Source organism: Raphanus sativus, chromosome 5 (assembly GCF_000801105.2).
Source record: "Raphanus sativus cultivar WK10039 chromosome 5, ASM80110v3, whole genome shotgun sequence".
NCBI classification, from domain to species: domain Eukaryota; kingdom Viridiplantae; phylum Streptophyta; class Magnoliopsida; order Brassicales; family Brassicaceae; genus Raphanus; species Raphanus sativus.
Window position 1 is genome coordinate 23,241,681 of NC_079515.1, and position 11,382 is coordinate 23,253,062.

General features: G+C 38.3%; 2 protein-coding genes across 2 annotated transcripts; both read right to left on the reverse strand.

Annotated features, from left to right (window-relative positions):
* Nucleotides 1-831: 831 nt before the first annotated feature.
* LOC108862374 (alpha-glucan water dikinase 1, chloroplastic) lies at nucleotides 832-9,820 on the reverse strand. The gene is made up of 33 exons (XM_018636479.2): nucleotides 9,661-9,820; nucleotides 9,039-9,322; nucleotides 8,906-8,947; nucleotides 8,719-8,819; nucleotides 8,540-8,618; nucleotides 8,321-8,412; nucleotides 8,076-8,229; nucleotides 7,319-7,717; nucleotides 7,112-7,219; nucleotides 6,911-7,006; nucleotides 6,693-6,833; nucleotides 6,514-6,602; nucleotides 6,010-6,144; nucleotides 5,711-5,873; nucleotides 5,373-5,462; nucleotides 5,101-5,286; nucleotides 4,926-4,988; nucleotides 4,782-4,844; nucleotides 4,628-4,687; nucleotides 4,373-4,525; nucleotides 4,185-4,268; nucleotides 3,779-3,955; nucleotides 3,565-3,671; nucleotides 3,264-3,477; nucleotides 3,076-3,179; nucleotides 2,866-2,998; nucleotides 2,617-2,742; nucleotides 2,218-2,328; nucleotides 1,937-2,035; nucleotides 1,699-1,872; nucleotides 1,523-1,615; nucleotides 1,312-1,427; nucleotides 832-1,213 (listed from the first exon to the last, which is right to left on the reverse strand). Exons 2-33 carry the CDS (start codon nucleotides 9,279-9,281, stop codon nucleotides 1,009-1,011), a joined length of 4,200 nt encoding a protein of 1,399 aa, XP_018491981.2. The 5' UTR covers nucleotides 9,282-9,322; nucleotides 9,661-9,820; the 3' UTR covers nucleotides 832-1,008.
* Nucleotides 9,821-10,330: 510 nt separating this feature from the next.
* On the reverse strand, nucleotides 10,331-11,163 carry LOC108860041 (uncharacterized). Its single transcript, XM_018633948.2, has one exon. It carries the CDS (start codon nucleotides 11,106-11,108, stop codon nucleotides 10,605-10,607), a length of 504 nt encoding a protein of 167 aa, XP_018489450.2. The 5' UTR covers nucleotides 11,109-11,163; the 3' UTR covers nucleotides 10,331-10,604.
* Between the last annotated feature and the right edge of the window lie 219 nt (nucleotides 11,164-11,382).

Here is an 11,382-nt window from a genome sequence, read left to right on the forward strand (position 1 = left end):
CCACTATTAGAGTGGGTTCTTAAAAGATGAAGAAAGAAACCTTAAACTTGTTAGTTAAGCATTGAATACGATAATTTATACTACTACTAATCCTTCTTTTTGTTTTGCGTAAAATTCAAAACCAACTCATTAGTCATTAACCTAGCTAGATCATTACCTCATACTAGTACTTATCGTGAATACCATAATTTTCATTGATTGACACCCTATCTTAACCAAGATTTTATTTGTTGAAAACATGAATTCAAGATCTGTGTGTGTGTGATTCTTACACAAGCGGATGACATTACTGCAATAATTGGGATCATTGGTCAAACCGGTAGTGTGATCTCTACAATATTATTGTGGTTTCTATTTAAGTGCACACATTTGGATTTCTGTGCTTTAACTGCGGATATACATTTCTAATAACTGAACGAACCACTGAGAATGAGATGGTGGTTGGGTTCAGAGAAACCCACTCGTGAGATTCCAATACAAACACATTAAATTAGTAGAAACCAAAAATAAAAGTAGAAATAGAGAAGAAAACAGAAAATTCAAAGAAGCTGGTGGTTATCATTTGGCAGCTAACTTAACTTAGAAACAGAAAGAATAGTGTAACTTAATTCAATCTTATTTCGTGGACGTTGCCAAATTATGAAATCTTAGTGATAGAAATATTTTTTGTTGTAATTTTGACCCTAGAGACTATTATCTATAACTTGCCTAAGTTAATCAGAATTGTAATGACACCTTTGACTCACTAGACCATAAAATCAAACTTGAAGTAGTGTCTCGCTCGACCACTGAAACGGCAAGCAGTTTCAGTTACTCTGAAGAAACCACGAGAAAGCAAAAGCTGAAGAAGCTTTCAACTCCAATACAAAGTGTTTGCTTACATTTTGGTGGTAATGCGATATGATGTTATTTTGTACTACACATTGATCTATATGCTCATGCTTTTTACTCTTTGCTTATAGAGCAAATAATAAGTTCACTGGACAAAGAACGTCATATATACACTGATCACACTTGTGGTCGTGTCTGGACAACATAGAGTTTCCCGTCTCTGATCACCCCTTCAATGTCTTGTGCAGTTCCATACAGCTTCTCAATGGCATCTCCGGCACGTGCAATGTCTGAGAGGATCTTTCTCTGGAAGCCCTCGTCCGTGATCAGAGGATCTGTTGTGTAATCGAGAACGACTTTGTCTTCCTCGTCCATCGGTACACTGCCAAAACAAAAAGGAGAAGTTTTATTGTTCAGCAAGTGCTGTGATGTAATTAATCAAAGACAATGACAATAGGTTTTGAGTTTTGTTTATGTTACCTGTCGTAGAGACCTGCACCTGCATAACCTTCGAGATCCTCTCCGTTAGAATCAGACCTGAAGATGATCGAACGTCTTATGAATAGCCCAATCGGTTTGCTTGGGTAACCCAACACCTGAACAATGAACATCCCAATCGGTTTGACAACATCCTATTCAAAGTTTTAAACAAATAAAAAGAAAAAAACACTAGGGGTTAGGCTTTTAGAACCAGTGGAGAATCGAGGTTGTTTTTCTTGGTGATGAAACTCAGAGACCGACCAGGATATGCTCCTACAAGAGTTTCACCAAGGCCTTTCACAACCTGAAACCAAAAAAAAAAGAAAGAAGGAAAAGTCAGGTGAAATTGAAAGATTCATTGGTTCGCAACATGGTTAGATCATTTACCTCGGCGTAAATCTCTGATGAGTCTCCAGAAGAAGGGTTGGTTGTGTGAATAACGAACGCATAGTCCGCATTGATGACTTCTTGGACCAAAACAGCCATACAGAGATAGTCATGATCCAGTTTTACTTTCTTCGTGCTGAAGTAGGCTCTCTCGTTCCATTTCGACGCCCAGACCTGAGATTTAAAATAGCCGGTTAGTGATAGATTTGACATATTCAAGTTAACGCCGAGATTTGACCTTTTTAATGGCTGCCCATGCTTGTTCCCATCTCTGTTCACCTTCATCACCCGGCCATGGCATGTCGGATTTTTTCATAGTACTTTTTAGTTCTTCAACCTAGGCACCCCAACCATTGCAAAAGGCACACTTCTATTAGCAAAAGCTTCAGGTTTGATCAATGGTATCAAGAAAATAACATCCAAACTCAAGCAATGCAAACGCATCAATGAAGGGGCTGGCCAAATAATTGATGATTGTCTCACAAGGTTCTCACATAAAAAAAAATCAATATGACATACCAGTTCTGCGGGTGCAACTAGTCCCAAAACTGTCTTGCGTATTTCTCCGAGAGCATCTTGGTCTCCCTCATCAAGACTTTTCTTCAATACTTGCAGTTTCTCACTCACCGCCTGCCACATCCAGAGGTAGTGAGTTTGGGTGAAGGTAATCATGAAAACAGCAAAGTCTTAAGATGTATTGGTTTTAGACAGGAACTACTTCATGATAGTCATTAGTCATGCACACTAAGGCACATTGGTAACAAATCCTAAGAGACCTTGGAACTAACTCTACTCTTAATATCTCCAGATGAAGACCACCAGTAAAGAACAGCTAAACTATTCAAGTGACCAAAAATCAGCTAATTTGTCTTCATATTTTATTAAAACCGAATTAGTTAAGAGTCTGCTATCGTGTACCTGATTCGTCTTTTCAGAGAGAACCTTCTCAAAAACACCAAATGGCAGCGCAACTGAAGTTGGGATACCAACCCAAGAAGGAACTTTCCCTTTCAGATATCCAATATTTCTTGATTTAGCACCAACCTAGATAAAGATAATTATGGGGTTGCATTAGCCAGACCCATTAAGTTAGTTATAAAAACATGAGTAAAGCTAAGTATTATGTTGTATGATACAAAGATAAAAACTACGAAAAGAGACACTAACCAAGTCATTTGTGAACTCCTCAGACGATATAGCATATCTACCCACAAACTGCTTCTTGACCAAAGAAATGCTTGGAGGGGCATCTTCTAAGTTATCCGAACTTTGACTCGAAAGTTCACTCTCGTTTACCTCTCTGAGTAAAAGAATCAATTAAAAAAATGAATTAAAAGAATTCAACATAATAACACTATCAATCACAAGTATAATCACCTATAGACCACATCTGCAGAGGTTGGTTTTAGGCTCAGCACTTTCCCATCCATTGCTTGAAGATCAGATAAGATACCAGAATCAAAACATGTCGCAAAGCAGATCTGCAAATGAAAGCCAGACAAAGTTGAATGAACAGACCGCGAGCCTCGATAACCGTTTGGCACCTTGGTGAAAGTTTTTCTTACCTTTCCATTTCTTGCTCGAACAGAAACATGAGATAGTACATCCGGCATGTCAGGTGTCAGTACTGCAACAGCACCATCAGGAATTTCCTCCTCTCCTCTCACTCTGTTTGCAACTATAATCGTAGGTCTGTCGTAGGTTTTATTCTGTACAGTGAGCAATTCATCCACAACAATGACATATCCAACGACCTCTACAGGACTAATAACCTGCCAACTGATCAAGAGAAAGCAAAAAAAGAAGTTAGATACAACTTGCTACAATGTCATATTAACCAGTTAGATAATTGATTGGCCATCTAACCTTCCCAAGTTGGCAGTCTGCCTAAGAACTGGGTCAAGTCGGTTAACCAATGACGACAGTGCTGCAGCAGATCCAGCTCGAATGATCTCTTCAGTAAATATGCTAATCTGGTAAAGTGGTTAAAATGATATTATAAGCATCTCATGTTTCAGGGAAATATAAAAATGATGGACGAAAAATGACGATGGTGTCAGATGCACGAAGAGTAGCTTACAGCCCACTGTTCGACTCCAAGACAAGATCCAAGATACTCAGCCGACGGTTGCAAGATTTCAAGGTACCTCTCAGCTTTGCTTGCCAGTGCCAGACGACTTCTGTCAAGAACAGATTTTGCATACAGAGCCCAATGATCTTTTTTGTTCTTGAACATGCTGAGGGCAAATTGCCATCCCTGCAAAACCAGTAGAACATAATCATGCATCTTGTCTAAACTCTTCACATTTTGGGCCATGGAGCTTTAGCCACAACGAAAAATTAGAGGGAGTTTAATTCTGTATAAAACATGGCTATACTAGTGGAAAAGGTAAATAGACTAGTTAAGGAAGCCAAAATGCTAGATCTTGATGAAACCAGTCTATGGGTAAGTTCTATAGCATATGGCAAAGTCACTGAATGTTCACCTTCAAGCAGTAGATAAGATCCTCATTGTCATCTGAGGAAAGGGCGAGATTTTCAATAACGAGGCTGATGAAGTACATAATTTTCTGCAATATAAAAGCACTATATAAGAAAAAGAAGATATCTTAAAAAGAAACTATTGTCACATGATGTTCAAGAAGTTATCATGACGAGTAATAAATCCACTAACCTCAGGTCCAGCATTATTCAGTTGCTCATATCCTCTTTCAATAGCTGTTCTGACAGTAGAATCGAGAGCCAGGTCCAAGAACAATAGATCCTTGAGGCGGTCATGAGACTTCAGCAGAAGTGGCCTTAGCTCTTGACGAGCTTCGAGCAAACCCTACATCAATATTCCTCCTCATGGTAAGTATACAGTGCGTTCCAAAGAGTTCATATCAGTAGTAAAAATAATATCGACCAAGTCGATAGAAAATTATAACACCTCAAGAAGTGGCTCAACATTCTTTTCTTCAACATGTTCTAGGACGAAGCGAAGCAAGTCCTGTTGAGGGAAGTGCCAACACAATGTAAATTGTACAGACTTGACAGGTGTATTAATTTCTTGAAATGCGTAAGGAAGATGAGAGGAAAGGTACTGGATATCCCGAAGGCAATCCTGATATAGGATTAATCTGCACTCCGACCATGAAACCTCTGGCCTGAAAGGCAACAACAAAAACGATCAGTTACCAGTTCCAAGAAGAGTCATTACTGTTAACTTTTTAGTATAATGGCATTACATCATCTTGGTAGCCCATGCAATTTTGTATAGCTGACTCTAGGTCCGCCCCTGAATGAACAGCCTAAACAAAGTAAAGAAGACCACAAATTACATGATATCCCTTAGTAAAAACAAGCAGAATAAGGTGCAGCTAGTTTCGTAAATAGCGGCTAACAGGAAGTTGGAGAATCAACCTTTAAAGTCCTCATGTAGTGTCCAAGATCACGGAGGAGACCATCTTTTTGGTCATTTCCAAAACTTGGTTCAGAACGTATGGCACGATCATAACTTAAGAGTCGCTCTTTGGTTATGCCATTGTCATTCAAAGTCTTCCAGTAAACACTCATGTCAAAGTCACTTTTGATATAATCCATCAAAGCCTACAGAGAGAAAAGTGTTAAGAAATAGATTAAGATTGGAACCAGAATCAGGAACCATTATATTATTAGGGTTAAAGTACAAATACCTGACAAATGATAACATCATCTGGACTAGTGTTGTTATGCAACTTCTGATGCCATTGCTCCATCATTCCACCCTTGCATTTATTTTTGCTCTGCAAACAAGAAATTCACTCAATCTTATAACCAACAAAATTATCTCATCATGTTTCAAATAAATAGAGAAGTTGCAGGCTAATGAGGGCATCCCATCCCATCCCGAGCTTTCTTTGAGAAAAAAGGTGGGACAGTGGGAGATATTGGAACCACTAGAAGACATGGAGTTCTAACCCTGAAGTAAAATTATTGTTCGCTCAGAAGTAAAATCATTTTGACTAAGATTATGAGAAATCTAAAGACCAACCTGGATGACTAGAATTTCGTCTCGGATTCGTTGCCCAACATCTCCTTCACCGCCCCGACCAACAGTAGACATTATCATCCGCAAAAGTTCTCTGTACTCTGGATAACTTGCATAAACGTCCTGTAGACCGCTAGTCAGCCTATCCTGCGCTTGGCTTATCTCCCTGAAATAATGTAGCGAGTTGTGTAATTTTACTCAACAAAATTATTGCAGATGCCAGAACAAATTAAAAGGCTCCCACAAGATATGATAAACTTTTACCCTGCGGCAGAATAAGAGTCACATTCTTTGAACTGTACCTTGGCTTAACATTGTAGCTTTTGTTCCACACAAGCTGTCTTGTAGCCATAAACCTCATCCAAACTAGCATCCCAGCAAAGCCCAGTTGACCAGCATTTTTTGCCTCGTCCACAAGATCTGATGCAATGTTGAATCTACAAATACAAAAGGAAGATTTACCCCGTGACTAAAGTTAAGAGTATTTTCCAGAAGTTGCAAACCACTTCATGCACAAAAGAGATGTATGACTGAGGATATAAATTTAGTGACTGTGAAACATGGATCAGTCACTGTATTAGCGATCGTTGTATATGGATCATCGACTGTAAGTTGTAGAATTTAGTGTTAGTCTCTTCAACCTCAAAGGCGGAAAAAGCTGACCCAAGAAAACTAACAAAAAGTTGGGTCACCAGCTTGGAAGGGACTTGAAGCAGAAAAATATTTAAAGGAAAAATGCCAGTTAAGCTTCTTCAAGTCTAAAAAACACGAATAAAATAACCAGAATGCTTGACCATAAAACTGACCGATGCATGAAAGACTGTTGGGCCTCGCTTTCCAGATCTGCAATTTTATCCAGTAAATTATTGGCTGTACCTTTTCCATCACCATGATCCTGTCAAACGGAACAATAAAAAATTAAGTGTCTAGGAGACAATAGACCCAACTGAAAGATCTTTCTAGAAGACCAAGAAGGAAGAGGAACCTTCTGAACATGTTTTTCTTCTTTAGCAAAGTCCACATAAAAGTCACTGTCTTTATTTTTAAGCCACCTCTCACCAACATTGAGTACAAATGGCATGCCCTTGTAACTCTCGCCTTCTATTTCCAGCTCAAAAGTTTGTACCTACAGTTTTGGTTAACATGAGGCTTTAATATTCAAAGCTATTCGGCTTATAGTACAATAGATTCAACTAGTCATACCGGACTAGGAAGATCTGTTGAAGCAATAGTCAGTTGTGTATCAACAGCGCCACGTACTGGCAAAGAGTTTGGTGGCAGTATATCTGAAGGTGGGTCCTGCATTGTCAATGACTCATAAACTCAGAGCGAAAGAGGTAAAAAAAAATTGCGATCAATGTGAAAAGTATGCTCTTGTCTGAGAAATTTAAAAATAAAACTTACCAACCACTCTCCAGCCTTTTGAGACAAAGCCCAGTGAAGGGTAATTGGCTCTCTGAAATCGGTTGCCAGATGAATTTTCGTCTTTCCGGAGAGTTTGGTGACAAGAACCTAAATAAAGGGAATAATGACTTGCCATTAGATTGTCGGATGTATATGTAGCCCAAAACTGCGATAGAGAAGAGAGCAAGATAGTTACTATCAACTAACCAAAATCGTGCTGCCTTCAAGCTTGAATATTTTCTTGCTAAAGATTGGAGTGGTTTCTTGTTCCTCCTTTGCTCTGGCGTATAACTCGAGAGTTGTTAAGGCCCGTGGTTCAGTTGAAGATATGGATTTTGGGTCAACAAAATCAGCAACGTGCTTACATATAAGCTTATTCAGGTCCCTTCCTTTGCGCTGGATCTTCTCAGTGCTAAAATATTGTTTTTGCTTTGGTTGCTTGGAAACTTTTTTCTGCGACTCCTGTTCACTAGATGAAGTCCCCTTAGATTTTGTAGATTCACTGGTGTTGTTATCTTTCTTCAACAGCTTTGCTCGGAGATCTTCCACTGAAGCACCTCTCATCATTCCCTCGCGTAGCTCCGTACGGGCGACTTCATACTCCTCCTATTGACCATAGACTAGTTACTCAGCTTAACTATAAAACAATGGATATGCACACAATGCAGAGTACTTGATTAAAATGCAACTATTATTTACACAGGTTTACCGGATAAAGCAAGAAAAAATATTTTATGACACCAGCAGCCAAGCTTTTTTAAGTGTTACTTTTTCGTAATATAATCCCAACGAAGTATTTTGTAATTGTGGAAATATTAACCGGTGATGAACTCAATCCTAATGCCTTGTGAGAATGATAATTCCTCTATTAAGTGAATCCCACAGCAACAATAAGGTGAAAAATTAAACTGATATCAAAGAAAAATATCCTTGGAGATATGCTAGTATAGGTACAACGTCTTACCTTCTCTTTCTCAGGGCTGTAATTTTGTTTACCATTACGCTCCCATCTAAGATATGCTTGGATCTGTACAAGATCCTCAGGAACAGACACATTGTGATCCACGTTCCTTTCCGTGGGTAAGTTTATACGAAAATTTTGACTATTGCTTTTGTACCTGCACATGTTGAGATTATAAGAAACGACACTAAAATTAGGTGTCTATCTGTTCCAATTTAAAGAGTAAGAAGAAGAGAAAACAAGCTCACCATTTGTTCCGACTTTCGTCAAATATAAGAAACTCGATAGCGTGTATGGCATGATCATCTATCTCTATTTTAAGGTAAGAGTTGCCACCTGACTGTGAATGAGAACCCAAAGAACCATTTTGAATATCTTAAGTCAGACTGGTATCAACTGGAAAAGATACCATCACAAGTAGCAATGGAATGTTGTATGTAATGTAGAGGAAGGAATTTAAAACTCACTTTCACAAAAGGAGTTCTAAGCGCCCTGTTCTTGTAGTTTATAGTTCTATCCGGACAGCGAGAAGGTAGAACCCATTTCCTGACAGGGAAAATAAGAAAGAAAGTTAAACAAAACAATGTGACATAGTAATCTTGAAGAAACAACTAGGCAAGCTGAACATCATTTGAGAAGACCGTACTCATTGTTGTCACGTATTGCACCCCAGTGGAGAAGCAATGAGTCACTTGTATTAGCTATCTGGATATTCACTTCTCTTACATTTGTAGAAGTGACTTCAACCTATTGAATTATATACGTTAAACTTACCATCACAGAAATATTATCGCTACAAAACCAACAAGATAATATCATAAGGATAGACTTACCAGTAAGTCAATGTTTCCGTCAAGATTAAATCTCTTCACTGCCTGTTCAAGGATTGAGAAGTTGTTGCAACCAAACAATGTCAATACAGGGTTAGAACAATCTCCTTTAAGAAAAGAAGAACTTTTTTTTTACCTGAGAAGCAGGATCCATGGCAAGGACAGCTTGTGTAACAAAAGAGACAGGTCTTCCTGTTCCAGTGATCAGTCTCCGTCTTGTCTTTTTAAGACCTTTCCCGTATAACTGTGCACCCAGACTAGATCTTCCAATCTTCCCCGCAGCCGGAACGCAAGAAGAGTTGAGCTTGTTACGATGTTCAAAACTCACGGGACGAGTGAAACCCCGGTTAAGTAAGTGATGAACCACGGAGTTACTCATGCTTTCTTTCTTGTCACACTTGAATCAAAAGCTTGGCGGATCTGATAAGTAAAGTATTAATTATATAAAACGATAGAATAACAAAAACAAACATGGATGAAACAAGTTATACTAAACAAAGGTAATTTCTCCAAAGCCAGAGATACTTTTTCTTCTTTTAGATATTTTTTTTTTTTTTTGCTTTTAGTTACTTCATCAGCTAATATGGGTAACAAGTTCGATAATATACACAAAGAAGAAGATAATTCTACGCAAAAGAGTCACAAAGCAATGGCAATAGCAACTTCAATCAAACATAGAGCCACGAAATCGAAACGGAAGCACATATGAAACAAGCAGAATCCAAACGAAACTGAATGTAAATTCAAAGACAATTCACCTGTTGATCAGATCCTGAAGCCAAGAAATCTGAAAAAAGAAAAGAAATCTCAGTGATCTTTGAAGGTGAGTGAGTGAGGTTTCTCTCTCTCTCTCTGGTCGCCCTTCTTCACTCACGTGTAGTGGAAGTAAGACGAGGGGCACTTTATCCTGCGATTACGCCACGCGGCGCTTCGTGATTTGAGCCTGTAGGAGGAACGGTAGTCCAGTCTCGTGTGAATCTTCTTGGGCCCCGTTGATAGTCGGTATCTATGGGCCCCAGTTTTGTGATATTTTCATATGTTCAATAGAGAATCTCTTATCAACGTTAATTTTATTTTTATTTCATTTTCTGTTTGTCTTTTTGTTTTGATATTTTAAGTTTCCTTCTTTCTCTTTGTATTTTTTTCTTTGGTCGACATGTTTTTTTTTTCTTCTACCATTCGCAAACCACAAATTACAGAAGATATTTTAAGCTTTCATTATACATCTCTATGCTTTGTAGCAGAGTACAAAGCCCACTTGTTATTTCATGTACTTTTTAGGTGTGGTGTTTCTTCACATTGTCAAAAGATGTATGTTAAATAGTAATTATATGACTGCTTTAAAAAAAATAGTAATTAGATGATCTTTTTTTTTTTTTGTAAACTGCTTAGAATTAGATGATCTTTGCACCAAATCGACAAGTATAATGGTTGAGATTTTTTAAATTACCATAAGAAAAAGAATTCTATCAGCAATTAATTTACAAGAAACCAAGTATAATTAATAACCACCCAGTGGCGTTTTACATGACAAACGATGATCCAGCAAACATCTCCCCCTCAAAACAAAAGTTGCAACATAAGAAAAAACATTTTTAATTATTCAAGATTTTTTTTCCTTCTTATTCATTTAGACGAAATTAATTAGTTTTTTGTTTGTTTTGAGAAAAAATTAAATAAATGGTAATCTGTAATCAATCATCTAAACCAATGTAGACAACGACAAGCAGTTGCTGCTAATTTTTCTCAGGTCGACCGCTACATTCTGAACCGTATTAACTTGGTTCGCGTCAATAAACCCTTCAACACATACACCGTAATCAGACACAGCCGCGGTCAAAAACGTGTTCATCCCCATCACGTCACGTTTCCTTATACTCTTCCTCGCGTTCGCAAGATTATAAACTGCATCGCTAAACGTCGCGTAACACGTCGCGATTGCTTGGTTACCGTCTTTGTACCTAGCCGCTTCAGCTAAAGCCACTTTTGTCTTAGCTTCCAAAGCCTGAATGGTTCGGTGCGTGGCACGTCTTGGGTTCGTGATACGTTTAATCAAAGGTTGGCATAGGGATGGATACGCGGTGTGTGAGCAGAGGTTCATCACACGTGACGCTTCTGTGACTTGAGTGGAGACGAGGAAGGTCAATACGGCGACGGATACCGCGACAGCCGCAAAACGCAGCTGGAAAATGTCACGGCCCGCCATTTTATTTTGTGTGTTTAAATCTGTTTTAGTTTAACTGAGAATAAATTAGCTTGGTGTAGTTTTTGAATTGGGACTCTTGTTGTTTATATATAGAGAAGTCTTTTGGGTTTTGAAATTGTTGGTAGTACGTTTTTTGCGTTTATTCCTGTTTTTGTTTGGCAATGTATGAAAATGTTACTAATAATCTGAGGTTTGTCTTGCTTTTAGGAGATTATTTTCTTCCTTTAATCTTAGTCCAACCAAAATTTTATGCAAGTTTAAGTTTTTTTATCAT